The sequence below is a fragment of the Panthera uncia genome (genome assembly GCF_023721935.1).
Source record: "Panthera uncia isolate 11264 chromosome A1 unlocalized genomic scaffold, Puncia_PCG_1.0 HiC_scaffold_17, whole genome shotgun sequence".
Taxonomy (NCBI): domain Eukaryota; kingdom Metazoa; phylum Chordata; class Mammalia; order Carnivora; family Felidae; genus Panthera; species Panthera uncia.
Genome location: NW_026057577.1, coordinates 27,835,062 through 27,856,522, shown reverse-complemented (window position 1 = coordinate 27,856,522; position 21,461 = coordinate 27,835,062). Strand labels below are relative to the sequence as shown.

The 21,461-nt window shown below is 37.0% G+C and overlaps 1 protein-coding gene across 1 annotated transcript in view; it reads right to left on the bottom strand.

Moving 5' to 3' along the window:
* Positions 1–21,461, bottom strand: part of SEC24A (SEC24 homolog A, COPII coat complex component) — a 71,498-nt gene that overhangs the window by 12,820 nt on the left and 37,217 nt on the right. The window contains exons 10-18 of the mRNA XM_049649200.1: positions 19,998–20,110; positions 17,423–17,541; positions 12,270–12,325; positions 10,965–11,171; positions 9,535–9,655; positions 9,059–9,217; positions 6,453–6,626; positions 4,890–5,000; positions 922–1,097 (exon numbers count right to left, since the gene is read on the bottom strand). Of these exons, the coding sequence (XP_049505157.1) occupies positions 922–1,097; positions 4,890–5,000; positions 6,453–6,626; positions 9,059–9,217; positions 9,535–9,655; positions 10,965–11,171; positions 12,270–12,325; positions 17,423–17,541; positions 19,998–20,110 (1,236 nt within the window). The remainder of the gene's footprint in view (positions 1–921; positions 1,098–4,889; positions 5,001–6,452; positions 6,627–9,058; positions 9,218–9,534; positions 9,656–10,964; positions 11,172–12,269; positions 12,326–17,422; positions 17,542–19,997; positions 20,111–21,461) is intronic.

Here is a 21,461-nt window from a genome sequence, read left to right as displayed (position 1 = left end):
TATGTATTTACATTATATTCAGAAGTAGAAATGCATAATTTGAGTTAAAGAAACTAGAAGCTGATCCAAAAGCCATCCTATTAGGGTAAGTGGGTTACCCTTCTCACCTAAGAAGAGATGACATACACCAGACAGGTAGATCCTGGAGTTCAGAAAAGTATACAAATTGACAAGATCCACAGTAGTTTTGATCAGTTTTGAAATCTGGGATGTAACCCTAAGTGATTTATTAACATGAGCTTTTTAATAAAACTTACAAGGGAAAGTTACAGGAAGTACATAAGCTTGGACATTGGATTTTGTACCCTGGAAAAATAAGTCTCCTCCACCAGCCCAGAGTTTCCTTTCTTTTTTGGAGAGCGGGGCAGGGGGAGCCAGTGGTATGGGTAAAGGGCAGGCAGGGGAGATCACTAAATAACAATATCAAATGAAAAACTCTACAGGACCATAGAAGGAAAGGCAACTGCTAGAGAGATAACATTTGAGCTCAAACACAGTAAGAGGAAAGTGCAATGCAGCCCATGGCACAGGTATGAGAAGGCATAGCTAAGATTTAGTAGTATGTGGCTGAGATACTGTAGGGAGCAAGAAAAAGCCAAAAGAAGAGTTTCATGTGTGACTTCTTGCTCTAGCAATAAAAGATTGTTTCGGAAAACTGATCATTACTTACATCACTTACATCTTTGATAACTTAAGTGAATACCTTGTGAACATCTCTTACAAATAAGGCACACCCTTTAAATCAGTATTTTTAAACTTTTTTGGGTTACAAATTTTTTCAAGGTTCCAATAAAAGCCAGGATCCCTGTGCTTAGAAAACTTAACTGGCTTAAAGTTATACATACAATGTTTAGTGGTTCACAGGATAAAAACTTGGGCTAATGACATTATTGTGTTAGTTTCTGGGTTTAACTCTCTTACCTGTTTAAGGAGAGCCAACACAAAGAGTGGGAAAAGCCGCAAAGAAAAAGGAACCATGAGTCCAGGCTGCTGGTTACTTAGGACTGAAGAACGATAAGCTGAAAGAGAGTCTATGACGGCATTCACTAGGGCATCCCGAGCATCACTCAGACTGGCAGTCACAGACCTGTCAACAGCTAACAGATGGAAGGCAGGAACAAACAAGAGAGAAGATAGAAGTTTAGCTATCCCATTTCTATCCCACTGTTACAGAAAGAAGAGATGTTTTTTTTTTTTTTATTATACAAATTCCCTCTCCAATGTATCACATACACAAGGAGACAAGCATAGTAGCTCAAAGCACATCGTCTGAAGAGTCAAATCAAAGTTGGCTGAAATGCTTCTCTATTTCCTAACTGTAAGACAAAATGGCAAAGAATCTAACCCTCATGAGTATGTTTCCTTACCTGTAAAATGGCAAAACTGTTCTTTGTTCAATCTAAGATGTTATTTTGAAATATTCTTTCTAAATAAGTTCTACTCACAATGTGGGGCTTGAACTCATAACCTGGAGATCAAGGGTTACAAACTCAACCAAGTGAGCCACCCAGGTACCCCAAATCTAAGATGTTATTAGTAGTAATCCACCATTTTATTTACCTACTACAGAAAAAGAAAAAAGTCTGCAACTAAAGCACATGCTTTCTTCACAGAGAATTTTACCCTATATTTATTGCAAGAGCTCTTAGCTACTTAGATGCCTCTCATCACCTGTCATGCCACTCTGTTTACATGCATTTCAGCATACTGGAAAAAAAATTTTTCCCCTGAAGAAAAATTTAAACACTAAAAGCACATAATTGTTTTAGAGAGTTCTTAAACTACAACTAAACTAAATTCATGGGGCACCTGGGTGGCTCAGTCAGTTAAATATCCGACTTCGGCTCAGGTCATGATCTCACGGCTGTGAGTTTGAGCCCTGCATCAGGCTCTGTGCTGACAGCTTGAAGTATGCTTCAGATTCTGGGCCTCCCTCTCTCTCTCTCTGCCCCTCCCCTGCTCATGTTCTGGCTCTCTCTCTCTCTCTGTCTCAAAAATAAACATTAAAAAAAGTTAAGGGGCATGTGGGTGGCTCAGTCGGTTGAGCGTCCAACTTCAGCTCAAGTCATGATCTTGTGGTCCCTGTGTCTGAAACCTGCATGAGGTTCTGTGCTGTTAGCTTGGGGCCTGGAGCCTGCTTTGGATTCTGTGTTTCCCTTTTTCTCTGCCCTTACCCTACTTACACTCTGTCTCTCTCAAAATTAAGTAAATAAACATTAAAAAATAATAAATTAATTAACTAACTAACTAACTAACTAAATTTATGTTGGGGCACCTGGGTGGATCAGTCGGTTAAGCATCTGACTCCTGATTTCGGCTTATGTCATGATCTCACGGTTCTTAAGATTGAGCCCTGCGTGGGGCTCTGTGCTGATGGCATGGAGCCTGCTTGGGATCCTCTCTTTCCCTCTCTCTCTCTCCCCCTACTCCTTGAGCTCTCTCTCCCTCAAAATAAATAAGCTTAAAAAAAAACACCTCAATTCATGTGATATCAAAAATACAATCAATACTGGGGTGTCTGGGTGGCTCAATTGGTTAAGCGTCCAACTTTGGCTCAGATCATGATCTCACGGTTCGTGGGTTCAAGCCCCACATCGGGCTCTGCCCTGACAGCAGAGAGCCTGCTTGGGATTCTTTCTCTACCTCTCTCTCTCTCTCTGCCCCTCCCCACTCCTGGCCTCTCTCCCTCTCTCTCAAAAATAAACATTAAAATACAATCAATAAAGTGATGTTATTAACTGCTATAACCAAATTTGTATATAGCCAAGAAAGAATAAAGACCACTGTCACCTGATCAACAGTTAACTCTTAAGACTTCAATTGAAGACATCCTGATTTTAAAGATTTTGATAAAATCTTTATCAAATGTGAAAAAAATTTATAAATTTTTTTAAAAAAATTTATAAAATGTGAAAAAATGTCCATAATGCTATCAACCAAATTTAGTAACAAAACCAATACTTTTTGTGAAGCAAACCATTGTGCAGATTTTTTCAAACCTACAAATACCACCTAATATATAGTTCTTGCTGATGATAATAAAGATAATACTGGTCATACTGTTAGTAAAAAGTATTAGTTGAACAAAATATAAAGGCAATGACCCTCAAATTCTTAGGTCACAATCTTTTAACTTTTTTTTTTTTTTTTTTAACGTTTATTTATTTTTGAGACAGAGAGAGACAGAGCATGAACGGGGGAGGGGCAGAGAGGGAGGGAGACACAGAATCGGAAGCAGGCTCCAGGCTCCGAGCCATCAGCCCAGAACCCGACGCGGGGCTCCAACTCATGGACCGCGAGATCATGACCTGAGCTGAAGTCGGATGCCCAACCGAATGAGCCACCCAGGCGCCCCCACAATCTTTAACTTTCAACAGCATATGAGACTAACTAAAATGGGGTTGGCCTTCATCAGGCTTCGTTAAAGAAAAAATTTGCTGGGGCACCTGGGTGGCTCAATCAGTTAAGCATACAATTCTTGATTTTGGCTCAGGTCATGATCTCACGGTTCATGAGCTAGAACCGTAAGATGGGCTCCTTGATAATGGTGTGGAGCCTGCTTGGGATTCTCTCTCCCTCTCTCTCTGCCCTTCCCTTGCTCATGCGTGCTCACTCTCTCTCTCTCAAAATAAACTTAAAAAAAAAAAAAAAGAATTTACCAATAGGAAATTAAAAAAAAAAGTAATCACCCTTATCATAGACAGATTTGAGTTTGAAGTAAATGGACCAAACGACATCTTTCCTCAAGGAGAAAAAAAGCAAAAACAACAACAAAAAATCAAGGAGGCAACTAAACTATGTCTGAGACAGAAGTAAAGAACTGAAGGTATGAATAAATAAATTCTAGCTCAGGTGATCTGGCCAAGAATGCAAACTTATGTGTGAAAAGTAAACTGGTTTTCAATCTCAAATTCCATGACTCCAAGAATAATGATCTTTACATAACTTCACTGTCTCTTGCAATCCAAGTTACAGACCTCATAAGAAAGCTATTAACCTTTAGTATTGAACATTTAGTAAAATATGGTTATTTAAATTCACCACAAGCAGATTATAAAACAGGAAGCAGTTTAGTAGTTGCCTAAAGCTGGTGAGGGATAAAAAGAGGATTATCAGCCATACTGCTGATGGGCATGAGGTTCTTTTTGGGATAAAAATGTTCTAAAATTAGATTGAGGTGATGGCCATACAATTCAGTAAATATATCATAGATAATAGAGTTACAGACTTAAAATAGGTTAAGCGATATGGCACATAAATTATATCTTAATAAAGCTGCTTAAATAAAAGAAAAAAAAAGTTCCTTTCATTCAAGTAGTTACTTAGGAGGCATACATAGAATCCAAAACAATGAAACCTTTAAAGTTAAGTATTTATTTTTTAATGTTTATTTATTTTTGAGAGAGAGACAAAGAGCATGAGCAGGGAAGGGGCAGAAAGAGAGGGAGGCACAGAATCCCAAGCAGGCTCCAGACTCTAAGTTGTCAGCACAGAGCCTGACGTAGGGCTTAAAGTCACTAGGCAGGAGATCATGACCTGAGCCGAAGTCGGACACTTAACTGACTGAGCCACACAGATGCCCCTAAAGCTAATTATTTCAAGAAAAATAAGGGGTGCCTGGGTGGCTTAGTCGGTTCAGCATCTGAATGCTGATTTTGACTCAAGTCATGACCCCAGGGTCATGAGATGAGCGCTGCACAGGGCTCCCTGCTGACTGTGGGGCCTGCTTGGGATTCTCTCTCTCTCCCTCTGTCACTCTCCACCACTTACGCTCACTCTCTCTCTCTAAAGGTAAATTTAAGAAAAAATTTAAAGCAAAATAAAACTCTCCAGATTTTTCTAATGTTATTATCTGTGAAGTATTTACAATAGGTGATAACAATTCTTACCCATATTGGCCAATAACCCTGCAATTGCTTGAACATCAGCTCCAAGAAACACTTCATTCAGAGTTGAAACTACAGGCAAACACAAAGTATGAACACGAATTCTTCTTTCACCTTTGGGGAAAACATATAAATGACAGTAAGGGACAACTTATATTTAAAAACTTGTATGCAAGTCTCTTGGAAAAATCACTTCTTTTCAATTTAGAACCAAAAAGATTATTTAATAAGCAGAAATAGTTTCAAAGCCTTAATGAGTAAAAACTCTATTAACTTTTATTTCTTTCATTTTTTGACTATAAAATTCTTTTTGTTCCAGTTATTACTGAAAAGGAACCATAAATTATGGTAACATGTTCGCTTCTTAAAAATTTCTTTTCTAAACCTTTTAGTTACTTTCTTTCTTTTTTTTTTTTAAGTTTATTTATTTTGAGAGAGAGAGCACAAGTGGGGAAGGGGCAGAGAGAGAGAGAGAGAGAGAGAGAGAGAGAGAGAATCCCAAGCAGGTTCCTCTCTGCCAGTGCAGAGCCCACTTCAGATTCTCTGTCCCCCCTTCATTTTTGCTCATGCTCTCTCTCTCTCTCTCTCTCCCAAAAATAAACTTAAAAAACACTACCTTCCACATGTATTCTAGAGTCTGTTTTGATATTTAAAGCCTAGAGAAATCTTATACTTTCCTCTTTAACCACAGAAAAAAATTTAAAAGAAATCGACTAATATATTTTTTTTTGGTAATTATTACCCACAATAATAAAAATCAATAAATACAGAAATAAAAATGAAAACCTTTTGGGAAGCATCAAATATCAAGCTAATTTTTAAAAATTTTCTAATCAGCAAGATCTGGAACACTAAAGTAAAAGAACAAATAAAAAAACTAGAGATGATATCCATATTACAGCCTATATGGACACATGAAGACCAATGAACAGGTACATATAAGGAGCTCATACAAATTACTTTTAGAAAGAAGAACTATCTGCAATAAAGGGTAACACTGTTTAGATTTTCTATTCTAGACCAGAATAATGATAGCCAAAAGAAAACATATAATGTTTAGCCTATCATATCAGCAACAATAACTAAACACACACACACCACACACACACACAAAGGCTAAAATGAAAAGGGCACTTGGTAAGACCACAGATTGGTAACATCTTTCTGAAAAGCAACGTGGAAATACCAAGATTTTTTCTAAACAGTAAGCCTTACACTAAGTAGACTCTCAATAAATATCTGTTAAATACGATTGGTTAAGGAAAATAAAAATCACACATCTTGGCTTTACCAAGGATAGCAACAAATCTCTTAAGATCAGAAATATATTCTTTTGGTTTAAGAGAAATGAGTACCTCCAAAAGTAAGGGAGATTATTCTAAGCCAATGAATATGTGACCAAATTTTAAAAATTTCCCTTTGCTGTAACACATTGTATTTATAGTTAACAATACTGGATTGTAGACCTAAAAATCTCTTAAAACATAGATCTCATGTTATATGCCTTTGCCACAAAAACAACAACAACAATCCACACCTCCCCCCACTCAAAACACCCCACCTTACCTTTGCTGGATGTATACAAGAGTGCAGACTGAAAGGAAACCAACTGAGTGTCAGTAAGACTCTCTTCCACTGACATCTGTACTGCATACCCAGCATCTGGGTTTACATTAGGCAAAGACAGTAAGTCTGTTGACCGAACAAAGAAGTTCCCATGGAAGGTATGAATGGAAAGACCTAGAAGAGAAAACTTTATCAAAATCGTTTATATATTTTCATTTTATCCCTGTCACTTATCAGACTGGCAGAGAGTAAATCTAAAGGTTTAGATGTGATACTGTGATTTATGATAAGAATATATACTTGATCTTTACCCATTTCTGGCAGAGAGCTCCTAAACTCTTAGAATTTCCTAAGTGGTGAGAGTCACAAAGGTGTCTCTTGCTATGTTGATGGAGTGACTTTTGGCAAGAACCTAGGTAACCTAAGGATGGGGGCTGGTTACCAGAGGATCCAACCATGTGATTAGAAAGCTGGAACTTTAAGTTCAACCCCTACCCCACCAACATCCTTCAGGGAGGGGAGAGGACCTAGAGGACGATACAGTCACCAACCGCCAATAAGCTAAGCAATCATGACTATGTAAATAAGCCTTCATAAAAACTCAAAAGGATGGGGTCCTTCGGAGAGCATCTGGATTGGTGCCCACATGGAGATCTGGGAGGAGTGGAACACTCAGAACATGGAAGCTGCAGAAGCTTCATGCCCTTTGCCTTCTCCATACCTTGCCCTGCACATCTCTTCCATTTGGCTGTTCCTGAGTTATATCCTTTTATAAAAAACCAGCAATCAAGTAAATAAAATGTTTCTCTGAGTTCTGTAAGCTGCTCTGTAGCAAATAAATTGAACCCAAAGAGAGGGTTTTAGGAACCTCCAATCTATAGCCAGCCAATCAGAGCACAAAAATAAACAGAAACCCAAAGAAGCTACTGTGGTAACTAACTGGTTATGAGTGACACTAATAGCTGAGTTGTTTGAAGACGTGTCAGCCTTATACAAGTGTTATTTGATACTTTACTTAAGATGTTACATATGTTTTATTACCAGTTGTTTCACTCAATCATTTTTTCTTTTTATTACAATGATAATAGAGAACTCCATTTGGCAAATGGTTTGACCAACAGATTTCAGTATCTATCTAGTGGACAGGTTGTGGATCTTTATCTTTTGATATCTTTTTTTTTTTCTTTTTGGCTACATATTTCATATAATCTTTCCACTGCAAAAAAAAAAAAAAAAAAAAAGATTGAGTCCAGGGTGACTCAGTCAGTTAAGCGTCTGACTCTGGTTCAGGTCATGATCAGGCTCTGTGCTGACAGCTCAGAGGCTGGAACCCGGTTTGGATTCTGTGTTTCTCTCTCTCTCTGCACCTCCCCCACTCACACTCTGTCTCTCTCTCTCAAAAATAAATAAACATTAAAAAAAATAAGTTAAAAAAATGATTGCTTCACACCTCTTAAAGAACAACATTATTTTAAAATTTGAATGAAAGATTAGAACCAGGTTGATAATGTGAAGGAATAAAATATCTGGAGTTATTTCCCATTTTCCTAAGAGAATAGGTATTATCATTTAGCAGCCACAGGCATTTATCCTGAAAAATACACTGGATTAAAGCATTCTGAAACTTGCAGACTATTTCCAAAGCAACACTGAGGCAAGGTTAGTAGCAGTGCAGATAGAGAAGAGCACAAATAAAAAGATCTCCTATTTGTAAGATCAATGGTGGGGATGGTGGCACAATAATGAAAATGTACTTCAAAACAAAACAAAACAAAACAAAACAACAAAAAAAGAAAATGTACTTAATGCCATTCAACTGTATACTTTTAAATGGTTAAATAATAAATTTTGTTATGAATATTTACTGTAATTAAAAAAATAATTGTTTTATTAAAAAAAACACCTTTCACTACTACTGTTTCTGTTCAAGACATGGAATAAAAATCCACGCCTATTTTTGGTGGGGCGTGGGGGAGAGGAGGGATATGATTTTTAAAAATTAGATATAATTCACATACCATAAAAATTACACATAGGGGTGCCTGGATGGCTTAAGATGGTTAAACCTCTAACTTCAGCTCATGTCATGATCTCACGCATTGTGAGTTTGAGCCCCACCTTGGGCTCTGTGCTAACAGCTCAGAGCCTGGAGCATGCTTCAGATTCTGTGTCTCCCTCTCTCTCTGCCCCTCTCCTACTCACAATCTCTCCCTCTCTCTCTCTCTCCCTCCCTCCCTCCCTCTCTCTCTCTCTCTCAAAAACAAACACTAAAAAATTTATAAAAATTACACATAAAGTGTACAATTCAGTGGCTTTTGGTATATTCAAAAGAGTCTCCATTTTATAATGTTTCTTCTCCATTCTTTTTTTTTTCACCTAGGTTCCACATCCAATGTTGGCTTGAATTCACAACCATGAGATCAAGAGTCTCATGGTCTACCAACTGAACAAGCAAGGCACCCCTTATCTGTTATTAACTGCATATTCCATCAGTGTAAGTAAAATATCTTAGAAGAGCAAACATGAAATAAGACTAGCTGAAAATGTGTATTTACTGGTATCAAAAGCAACATTTCTATGCATATGTTAAAAAATAAAAGTCCCACCTTTCGTGCACCGAATCCTCATGACTGCCTCAAAGCCAATCTTTCGAGTGAGGTATCTCTGTAGTTCCTTCTGTAATTTCTGTACTTGTACTGGGTTCTGCTGATGGTGGTAAGAGGGATAGTAATAGACACTACCTGCTGAATACCGAGAAATACAACCTGGAAGAGAACACACACTTTTAAAAAATCCTGCCATTAAGTGCTACGATTGCACCAAAAAAACTACTGGTATTTGAATCAATTCTTCCTTAGCCTTCCAAAGTATTATCAGAAAAGAAAATTTCATTCTTTTAAATAGTATAAAAACGTCTCTATTATAAATATTTAGAGTAGAAGACCAAAAGGTTTATAGTAGACTGATTAACTCTCCCAAAGGAATAAAAATCCCTTCACTTTGTCCTCTATTTGGAATATCATCATATAAATACCATTTTCACATTCATTTGAAAAAAAAATAGTCATGAGGAAGAACTTACCCAGAGAAGCCAAATCAGAATACTGTCCACTAAGAAGGAATAAGTCAACGGCTACCTGCTGACCAGAACAATCCAAGGCTAATTTCTTATAGAAGTCAGTGGATGGTGTCAAGTGAATTTCCTATTAATAATAAATTATATAAAGAAAAATTTTAAATTAAATTGTCATAAAATTTTTATGTTTTTTAAAACTTTATTTATTCATTTATTTTGAAAGGGAGAGCTCAAGGGAGCAGGGGAGGGGCAGAGAGAGAGGGACAGAGAATTCCAAGCAGGCTGCACAAGGTCAGCACAGAACCCAATGTGGGGCTTGAACCCACGCACAAACTGTGAGATCATGACCTAAGCTGAAATCAAGAGTAGGACACTTAACTGAATGAGCCACTCAGGTGCCTCTAAATTGTCATAAAATTTTAAAATCTATCTATATATACCAAGATGTTAACAGGTAGCCTTGGGGGTAGTCTAAAAAAATCCTTTATTTTTGTAATACTTTTTCACTTTTTCAGTAAAAAAACATGTACTGCTTAACTATTTTCTACTTTGTTTTACCTTTATTTTTTATCTTTTGAGAGAGAGCAAGTAAGCGAGCGAAAGTGAGCTGGGGAGGGGCAGAAAGAGAGGAGAGAGAAGATGGAAGTGGGCTCTATGCTGATAACGGAGAGCCCAACGCAGAGCTCGAACTCATAAACTATGAGATCATGACAGAGCTGAAGTCAGAAGCTTAACTGAGCCACCCAGGTGCCCCTATTTTGTTTTACTTTTAAAAAGAAATATACCTATTATGCTAATTTCGGTAATCGATTTAATGTTTACTATGCTGGAAACTGTTCTAAACAATTCATGTGTATTATCCATTCAGCCTTTTGAACTACTATAAGAAGCAGGTAACTACCATTATTTTCAATTTATAAATAAACATAAGGAAAGAGAAGGGCAAAGAAATTAACTACTCAAGTTCATACATCTAAAAAGCAGAATTTAGGGAGACAGACTCCAGGACTGACACCATAATTGTAGCACATGGCAACTCTCATCATCTTTTGAAAAATACTCATCTCAAATTAAGTTTATACATACAAGGTGTTAAAAGCAATTCTATGGCAATCAGTATACCAAACTATGACTACATTTTAGTGTTTATCCATGTTCTACTTTGTCCCTAGAAGGCATATTCCTTAGCTGCCAGACTTTCTCATCAAAGGCAGGCTGCATTGTGAGTAGCATGCTAAAGATCCAACAGTAAAGAGTCAATCAGGTAGAAAATGTAATAAAATGGAAATTATGACATAAAAGAGAAATGCTTTATCTATTTCCTTATACTCCCTACTCTCCACAACTGAAAAGTAAATGAGAAACAAGCTTTGTGGTCAAAGGGACAGAGCAGAACACCACCATGTACAGTAACATACATGTGATGACACCCTCACCTTAGCAGAAGACCTTTGGTTGGGCTCCTCTCGCGGTCTCAGGGCTCCCACTCCAAGAGTAGGAAGTTGTGTTTGAAAGACAGACATTCGACCACCAGTTGGGGACATCAGCTTAAAGGCAGCCTGAAGTGCAGGACCCAAGGCACTCTGCGTTTCCAGGGTCTTGGTGAACATTTGTGGCAAAGTTTTCAGTAAATCTTGAACAAGCTTGTAAAATAAAGCAAGAAAACTCAAAGGTGTTACAAGTAAAATTTTTTTCCACAAAAAATCAGTAACTAATACAGTAGACAAGACACCGAGTTGTGATGATGGTCAGAGAATCTACAGACAGTACAGTAAACAATGAAGTTGGTCAAATGACAAGAAAGCCATTTTAAGTCAACATTATAAATTGGCAAGCAAGACAAATCAAAATTGGGGCCTTACAGTTCTTGCACATGCAGTAGTCCAGCAAGACTATAAGTCCAAAATGTATCCAAAAGAACCATCACAGGTTAGAGATTTGTTTTATTTTAATGCCATGAAACATGGCCTTCTCAATCACCTCTACACACATTATTCTTTGCAGTTCCAAAGCAAGTTTAACTCTTCCCTATTGAAAAGTCTAAGATAGCCAGTAAATTTGCCAACTAGTAATACCACTACAAAAGAAAAACAAAATGAAAAACAACTACCTATTCAGGTTTATTGTACAAATAAGGAGAGTCAAAGGGAAAAAATGTACTTCACACTATGGTGAAGTCACTGTTGCCAACAGCTAAGACCATAGACTTGCTAGTTAAAATGTTACCCCTACGGCATATATGCATGTACAGGGTAGACAACATCCCCCCTTCAGACACATTCTGTTCACCTCTCACTGTATTATGTCATGGCAATTTCCAGGCAGGTAATAAGTTTCTTCTGAACTGACCCCAATGACACTCTGTGAATCAGAAAAGCAAAGGGCACTGAAAGCAGCCTAGCTAAAGTGCTTCTATGTAGTGACCAGAAGCTTATCTGAGCAACCCTCCCAATTTCCCAAATGGCTGGCAAGGCAGGTTTCCTTCAGGTTTTCTTCCTATATGCAATAGGCTTATCTTCTACCCTATTACAAGCATCTTGCTATATTAGACTTAAAAGCCATCAGTTCAAGGGTAAACTCAAGAGCTGTTCATCTGATGAATTTTAACTAACAGCAAATATAAAATGTTACACATCTTAAAAATACCTCAGAAACAAACAAAACTTTACTTAAAGTTCATTTTGAAAATATAATCCTTCAATATTATAATTAAGTATGTCAGATAGGAAAATGTGCCTTACCTCTTTACTTTCATTTAAATTTACTAATAAGTTCTCTGGCATAGGTATAAAAACATCTGAAAAATAAATAAATATTTCTTTTAAACAAAACTTAATTGTTAAAGATGTTCCAAATACTTAACACTGATACAATTAACTGTCCCCATATTTAAAGAAAAGCCACCTTCTCTACTATTACATATACAGCAGTGTCTACCCATGTTCAAAAAGCCACCAAAGTAGCATTTATTTAGGTATTTACTGCAACTTATCTGTTACCATGTATAAGGTAAATAGCCTCCTAGAAAATATTAGATCATATTAGATCATATTAGAAAATATTGATCTATAAGCACTCAGTAAGGGTTTGCAGAAGTGCTCTGCTTCTTAGGTGAAAGACACAGTTTAGAATGCTACTTTACATTCTTGCTTAGACCTGGAAGCCAGCATTCTTATCATTAAAAAAAAAAAAATGTTGAATAAGATGACATACAAGAAAGCTGTCTTTACAAAGAAGTAACATAGCCCACCAACTGCTCTGTCATACAAAAAGGAGATACTCTCATAAATGAGGCCCCCACCAGTGCCTACACTTCTGAAACTACAAAATCAATTACATCAGAAGATAGGCTAACTGACCACATCAGATGAGCTCCTCAGGATTGAAATTTATTGTTACTTAGGAATTAAATTCTCTTCCTTAAAAATGGAGCAAATGGGGAAGGGAAATGTCGGTGGTGGTGACGGATTATGAGAAGTCTCACTTTCTATATTTTGGTACTGTTTGTGATTTTTTAAAAAAAGGCTCATTACAATCTTTGTAAAAAGTAATATCAAAAAAATAATGTGAAACATTATTTACTTGACCTGTCACATAAAAATTCTGTTTAGATTTCTTCTTTTTTCTTTAGAACTAAAAAACGTTTAATAAAAATTTTACAGAGATACAATTCACAAAACATGGGGGCGCCTGGGTGGCTCAGTTGGTTGAGTGTGCAACTTTGGCTCAGGTCATGATCTCACAGTTCGTGAGTGTGAGCCCCGCGTCGGGCTCTGTACTGACAGCTCAGAGCCTGGAGCCTTCTTCAGATTCTGTGTCTGCCTCTCTCTGCCCCTCCCCCCACTTGCGCTATGTCTCTCTCTGCCTCTCAAAAATAAAGAAATGTAATATAAAAAAAAAAAAACAATTCATAAAACATAGAATTCACCCTCGTAGAAGATACAATTCAGTAATTTTTTAATATGTTCACAAAATTACACAACCATCACCAGTAATTCTGGATCCTTCCCATCATCCCGAAAAGAAATGCCACATGAATTAGCCGCCATTCTTCATGACCCTGACAACTCTCACAGCACTAGGCAGCTGCCAGTCTGTTTCTGGATGTGCGTACGCTGGACACATCGTACTAACAAAGTCACACTATGAGGTCCTTTGTGACTGGCTTCTTACACAACAAAATGTTTTCAAGGCTCGCCCATGTGGTAGCATCTATCAGTACTTTATTCTCTTTCATTGACAAATATTTCATTGTATAGATACATTTTTTTGTTTACACATTCATCAACTAATGGGTATTAGGGTTGTTTCTCCTTTTTTGGCTATGTTGCTATGAACATTCACATGCACATAGTCTTAATTTTCTTGAGTATATAAATATTGAGTAGAATTGCTGGATCATATGGTAACTCTATGTTTAACTTCTGGAGGAAGTGACAGACTGTTTTCTGTAGTGGCTGCAACATTTTCCGTTCCAAACAGCAGTATATGAGAGTTGTAATTTCTCCACTTTCTTGAAAATACTTTGTTACTGTCTTTTTTTAAATCCCTGCTATGTGACATAGAGCAAGGGACATCCCATCTATCAGCTTATGTATAAAATTGAGAGGCTGGACCACATCACTGAATTCACAATTTGGCCCATCATCAGAATCACCTGTTCAGCGAACAATGAAGTAAGTATCTGGGTAAACAGGTTAGGAAATAAAGCTGATTTTTTGTGAGATTTAAAATAACCAAGACAGAAGGGAGCTCTCCTCAACTACTACCTTTTAAAGATGTACAGTGAATCCTCACTATTCGTGGATTCTATATTTGCCAATTTGCCTACTCAGTAAAATTTATTTGTAACCACAAAACCAATACTCATGATGCTTCTATGGACATTCATAGACATGCTAACAGCAGCAAAAAAAAATTGAGTTCTGAATGTCCTAGTCAGTGTAAGGTAGCATTTCATTGTGGTTTTCATTTGTATTTCCTTGATAATTTAGGATATGGAGCATCTTTTCAAGTGCTTATTGGCCATTGAACACTGTGTATTGAATAGAGACAGGTCTATTCAAATATTTTGCTCACTTTTTAATCAAGATGTCCTTTACAGGTTATGTTGTAGGGCTTCTTTACATAATCTCGATATAAATTCCTGATCAGACATACGATTTGCAAATATTTTCTCATATTGTGGACAGTCTTTTCACTTTCTTGATGGTATCCTTTGAAACACAAAGTTTCTGAAGAAATCAAATTTATCCTTTTCTCTCTTTTTTCAAACTAATCTCTACATCCAATGTGAGGCTCAAACTCATGACCCTGAGATCAAGAGTTGAATGCTCTACCGACTGAGCCAGCCAGCCTATTTTTTCTATTTTTCTATTTTTTGTTGTTTGTGCTTTTGGTGTTATATCTAGGAAATCAACCAATCCAAAGTCACAAAGATTTACTTCTGTTTTCTTCTATTTTAATCTCATACTCAAAGGGCGCCTAGGTGGCCCAGTCAGTTAAGCATCTGACTTCTGCTCAGGTCATGATCTCACAGTTCATGAGTTCAAGTCCCACGTCGGGCTCTGTGCTGACAGCTCAGAGCCTGGAGCCTGCTTCAGATTCTGTGTCTCCCTCTCTGTCTGCTCCTCCCCGCTCATGCCCTCTGTCTCTCAAAAATAAATAAACATTAAAAAAAAAATTTAATCTCACACTCCAGTCTATGAGTTTTGAGTTAATTTTTCTTAACTGTGGTTATGAAATATACACAATATGTGGGATCAAGAGTCACATGCCCTACCAAGTGAGCCGGCCAAGCATCCCTCACCTTAACCATTTTTAAGTGTACAATTTTTAAGTGTACATACATTCGCAATGTTGTATAGCCATCACCATTATGTATTTTCAGAATGTTTTCATCATCGCAAACTCTGTACTCACTGAATAGTAACTCCTTAACCCCTGGTAACCTGTATTCTACTTTCTATCTCCATGAATGTGCCTATTCTCAGTATCTCATATAAGCAGAATCATACGATCCTTGTGCTTTTGCATCTAACTTATTTTACTTTGCATGTTTTCAAAGTTCATCCGTGTTATAGCATGCAAAAGAATTTCATTCTTGAGTATATGTATATACCACACTGTTTATCCATTCATCTGTTGATGGATACTTGAATTCTTTACATATTTGGCTACTGTGAATAATGTTGCTATGAACCTTGGTATGAGTATTGGTTTGAGCCTGCTTTCAATTATTTTAGGTATATACTGGGAGTAGAACTGCTAGATCATAATGACAACTATGTGTTTAACTTTTTTGAGGAATTGCCAAACTGTTTTCCATAGCACTGTACCATTTTACATTCCCATCAGTAATGCATGACAGTTCCAGTGTTTCCACATCTTTGTCAAAACTTATCATGTCCTATTTTTTTGATAATAGCCACTGTAATGGATGTGAAATTGTATCTCACTGTGGTTGTGATTCGTGTTTTTTTTTTTTCCTTTTGGTTTTGAGAGGTTTGTTTATTTATTTAATGTTACTTGGTTAACACAGTGCGATATTGGTTTTAGGAGAATTTATTGACTTGTCACTTTACATACAACACCTAGTGCTCATCACAACAGGTGCCCTCCTCAGTACCCATCACCCACCTAGCCAATCACCCACCCACTTCCCTCTGTCAACCCATAGTTTGTATTCTGTCATTAAGAGAAGGTTTGTCTCCCTCTCTTCTCTTCCCCCCATTCCCGTATGTTCATCTGTTTTGTTTCTAAATTCCCACGAGTGAAATCATAAGGTATTTGTCTTTCTCTGATTTATTTTGCTTAGCATCACACATTCTAGCTCCATTCATGTCATTGCAAATGGAAAGATTTCATTCTTTTTGATGGATAATAATATTCCACTGTATATACATTGCACATCTTCCTTATCCATTTAGCAGTCAATGGACATTTGGGCTCTCCGTAGTTTGGCTATTGCTGAGAAGCATATCTCTAATGACTAATGATGTTGAGTATTTTTCTTTTCATGTGCTTATTGACCATTCATGTATCTTCTTTGGGGAAATGTCCATTTAAGTCCTTTGCCCATTTTTGAATTGTGCCATTTTTTTTAATCATTGAGTTGAGGAGTTCTTTACATGTTCTAGATATTGATCCTGCATCATTCGTATGATCTGCATATATTTTTGCCAATTTTGTGAGTCATCTTTTCACTCTTTTGAAAATGTTCTTTGATGTACAAAAGGTCTTAGTGTTCATGAAGTCCAATTTATTGTTACCTCTACTTTTGATGTATACCCAGGTAATCACTACCAAACCCAATGTTATAAAGATTTTCCTCTGTTTTCTTTTAAGGGTTTTATAGTTTTAGCCCTTGAGTTTAGATCTTTGATCCTTTTTTTTTATATGTTTTAAGTAAGGGTCCAACTTCATTCTTTTGCATGCTCATTTTCCTCCGAATCATTTGTTGAAAAGACAGTTTTTTCCCCATTGAATGGCCTTGGTTTCCATGTCAAAAATCGATTCACCATATATGTGAGGGTTTATTCCTGGGCCCTCTATTCTATTCCATTACTCTTATATGTCTATTCTCAAATACTTTTTGAATGAACGAATGAATGAATGAATGAGGGAAAAAGAAACCTACATTTAATCTGAGTTTGAACATTAACTTGTTTTTGTTGCCTTGTCCAGAATTCACTTTACCTCTATTACTGTTTCCTCTTCTGTAAATGAGGGATTAGACTGAAGGACTCTTACAATTCCAACAAGCTTATCATTTTATACTCCAGGTCTTTTCCCTCAATATAATAGAGTCATATCGTATACACTATATAACATGATATTTCTAAAACTGAAAATTCCTAAGACATTTCAATAATTTAAAGTGTATAATATATACCTTCAATATCTGAAACTATTAGCATCTGAGGTTGAGAGAGACCTTCTTGAAGACTGTAGAAGTGGATTGTACTATCAAACGTAATGAAGCCAATTTTTGTCCTAGTATTGCCAGGAAGCCTATAAACAAATTCAGAAGAGGATTTCATCAAGTTTTCCCATATAAATATATATATATATATAATATCTGTGAAGAGTTAACATGCAAATAACTACTTTGGTATTATGGGAAGTGTCCCAACATAAATGTTCAACCCATTCAATGTTTAATTAGCATGAAAACATACCCTGCACAAAGTGAAAACACTGCAGAAGCCAAACAATCAACAAAACCAAGCAATAATAAAGCAATCCAAAACTCATTACACCTATATGAAGCTAAATAAGTCACACAGGAAATGGCAGATAAAAAATACTTGAAAGTGTATACAAAACTTTTCATGTTCCTGTAGTGAAAACTTTGTAGATGATTTTAATTTATCAAAAATAATTTTAAAAAATTACCATAAATGGTAATTCCAAAATATAAATTAAGTAGTGCACTTCTTTTAAAAGTTTACCCAAGGACTCTTGGGTGGCTCAGCTGGTTAAGCGTCCGACTTTGGCTCAGGTCATGATCTCACAGCTCATGAGTTCAAGCCCCACGTCAGGCTCTGGGCTGACAGCTCAGAGCCTGGACCCTGCTTCATATTCTGTGTCTCCCTCTCTCTCTGCCTGTCCCCCACTTGCACTCTGTCTGTCTCTCTCTCAAAAATAATAAAAACACTAAAAAAAATTTTTAAAGGTTACCTAAATCTCTTCTTATGTTGTTTGTCTTAAGAAGAGCAGTAAGGAGCACCTCACTAGCTCAGTCTGTTGAGTGTCTGACTTCAGCTAAGGTCATGATCTCACGGTTCTTGAGTTCAAGCCCTGCATCAGGCTTGCTGCTGTAGGCACCGAGCCCACTTCAGATTCTCTATCCCCTACTCTCTCTGTCCCTCCCCTGTTCACTCTCTCTCAAAAGTAAATAAACCTTGGGGCGCCTGGGTGGCTCAGTCGGTTAAGCGTCTGACTTCAGCTCAGGTCACGATCTCGTGGTCCGTGAGTTCGAGCCCCGCGTCGAGCCTGGAGCCTGCTTCCAATTCTGTGTCTCCCTCTCTCTCTGCCCCTCCCCCGTTCATGCTCTGTCTCTCTCTGTCTCAAAAATAAATAAAACCTTAAAAAAAATTAAAAAAAAAAAAAAGTAAATAAACCTCAAAAAAAAAAAAAAAAGAGCAACAGGAGGATTTGTCTTAAAGAACTTAAATGTGTTGACCTATAGTTTCTTAAGGAGAGGGACAAACTAGTTTTCATTCTTGTTGCTCATGCTTAGATGAGTCAGTGGAGTTTCACATCAACAGACAATCCCCATATACAATCTAAATTAAAAATATAAATACTGGGTATACGGGGTGGCTCAGTCAGTTAAGCATTCAACTCTCGATTTCAGCTCCAGTCATGATCCCAGGGTCATGGGATCAGGCCCCACATGGGGCTCTGGGCTGACAGCCAAGAGCCTGCTTGAGATTCTCTCGCTCCTTCTCTGTGTGCCCCTTCTGCACATGCTCCTGCATACACTCTCTCTCTCAAAACAAGTAAATAAACTTAAAAAAAAAAAAAATTCCAGAAAGAACAAGGAGGCTCCTTTCACCAAGGTGAAGGACTTACTAGTCCACTTCTGATATGATTTGGTACTTCACATTCTTCCACACAACACAAGAGCACTATGTTTCATTACACTGAAAAGTCATACTAGCTTTTATGGGTTACACTAAGTATCTAAGGAACCATTTAACATACAGATATTTTAAGAGACTTAAGAGATAGGATAATGAAATGCCACTTGTACACACTGTTTGTATTCTTATTTCAACAAACTTACAGTAAAAAGACATTTCTGAGACAACCAAAACCAAAACTAGAACCAGGTATTAAATCACATTATGGAACTATTGCTAATTTTGTGTAGTGTAATACTTGAATCTTAGGGTTAAAAATAATTCTAAGTACTTATAGTTAAAAGGATACGCTGACTATGGTTTGAGTAAAAATACTCAAGGGGAAAAAAGTGTTTATGTATGGGAGGAATTAGATGAAGCAACAACAGATGAACGCTAAAAATATTGAAGGTGAGGGATAAGTACCTGGAAGTTCACTACATTCTTTCTATTTACTACATGTTTGAAATTTTTTCATTTAAAAAAAGTAAGGGGCACCTGGGTGGCTCAGTCGGTTGAGGGTTTGACTTCAGCTCAGGTCGTGATCTCATGATTTGTGGGTTTCAGCCACACACCAGGCTTGCTGCTGTCAGCGCAGAACCAGCTTTGGGTCCTCTGTCCCCTCTCTCTCTCCCCCTCCCCCACTCACACTCTCTCTCAAAATGAATAAATATTTTTTTTTAAGTTAAAATAAATTTATGTTTCTCAGAGAAAGTGAGATCTAAAGTTAACGAATCAATTTTATGGAGTTTTAGAACACAATTATATAGCATTTTTTCTATTTTCACACTACTTATTCATTTTGCTAGTTTCAAATTTAAGATGAATTAAGATACTTACAAATCCAGATTGTCTAACAAACTCTGGCAAACTGTATTCAAGTATCCAGTTTCAACGGCATTGTGAGATACATCAAACACAAAGAGATACACTGGAGGTTGAGGTGGTCGTAACTGAAGAAAAGAAAGATCTCAATAAATCATTTCAAAAGATTAAATCTAAACTTATCTGTCTGGCCCACTTACAGCAAAACAACAAACATTATCTATAGATTAAGACAATTATAAACAATAATGGATTGAGAAAACAATAAAAAAATAACAAGAATTTTAAAAACAGGCAAAACTTTATTTTTTTGAGACACATACTTAGAAAACACAAAATGAAGATGTGATTGCCCTTAGTCAGAAGAGTTTTTCTCTAGGACAGGAAGAAAAGAAAATGTGATCAGAAGGCATTCTGGGAGTACTGGCAATGCTCAATTCTGACTTAGGTGGTACTAACACAGGTGTTTATTATTTGGTAAACTACACACTTATGTTTTACAGACTTTTCCATATGTACACAATATTTCACAATATAGGGAAATTATAGCTGTGACTTGATTTCTCAAGGTAGCCTGAGCTGGTTCCTTAACCAATGCATTTCAGCTAAAATCCATAAAAAAGTAGAACTATATTTTGAAATTCCAAATTTAGGGGTGCCTGAGTGGCACAGTTGGTTAAACATCTGACTCTTGATTTTAGCTCAGGTCATGATCTCACAGTGAGATCAAGCACCGCTTGAAATTCTCTCTCTCCCTCTCCCTGTGCCCCTCTCCTGCTCGTGTGTGCCATCTCTCAAAAATAAACAAACATTTAAAATAGAATAGAATAGAATAAAATAAAAAATTCCAAGGTTAAAGATTTGTTTTCAATTCACTAAAAAGCATCAAAAAACCACAATGAGAACTGGGCATGTGGTATACTAACTTTTATATTTTTATGCAAAGATCACTTGCCAAATTCATATGCTAGCATCTCTCACCTATGAGATAAGTGACGAAGGAGCAAAACATCTTACAATAAGCAAGTTTACAAATTTAAAGGAAGCCACTTTTGTAAAACCTGGGAGATAAAAGAGCCCTAGGGAGGGCAATTCAAAAGAACAGAGGCTTCTGATTTTTTGGCTTTAATTCAACAGACACAGCTACACTACAGAAAACTATTACCATTTATTTTTTATTTCTTAACTTTTTTAATGTTTATTTTATTTTTGAGAGAGAGACAGAGCATGAGCAGGGGAGGGGCAGAGACAGAGACAGAGACAGAGAGAGAGAGAGAGAGAGAGAGAGAGAGAATCTGAAGCAGGTTTCAGGCTCCTAGCTGTCAGCACAGAGCCCAATGCAGGGCTCGAATTCACAAACCGCAAGATGATGACCTGAGCCAAAGTTGGTGTTCCACCAAGTGAGCCACCTAGGCACCCCATTACCGACCATTTAAATGTCACAAAACTGTCTTCTACACTGAACTTTTCTGTGATGAA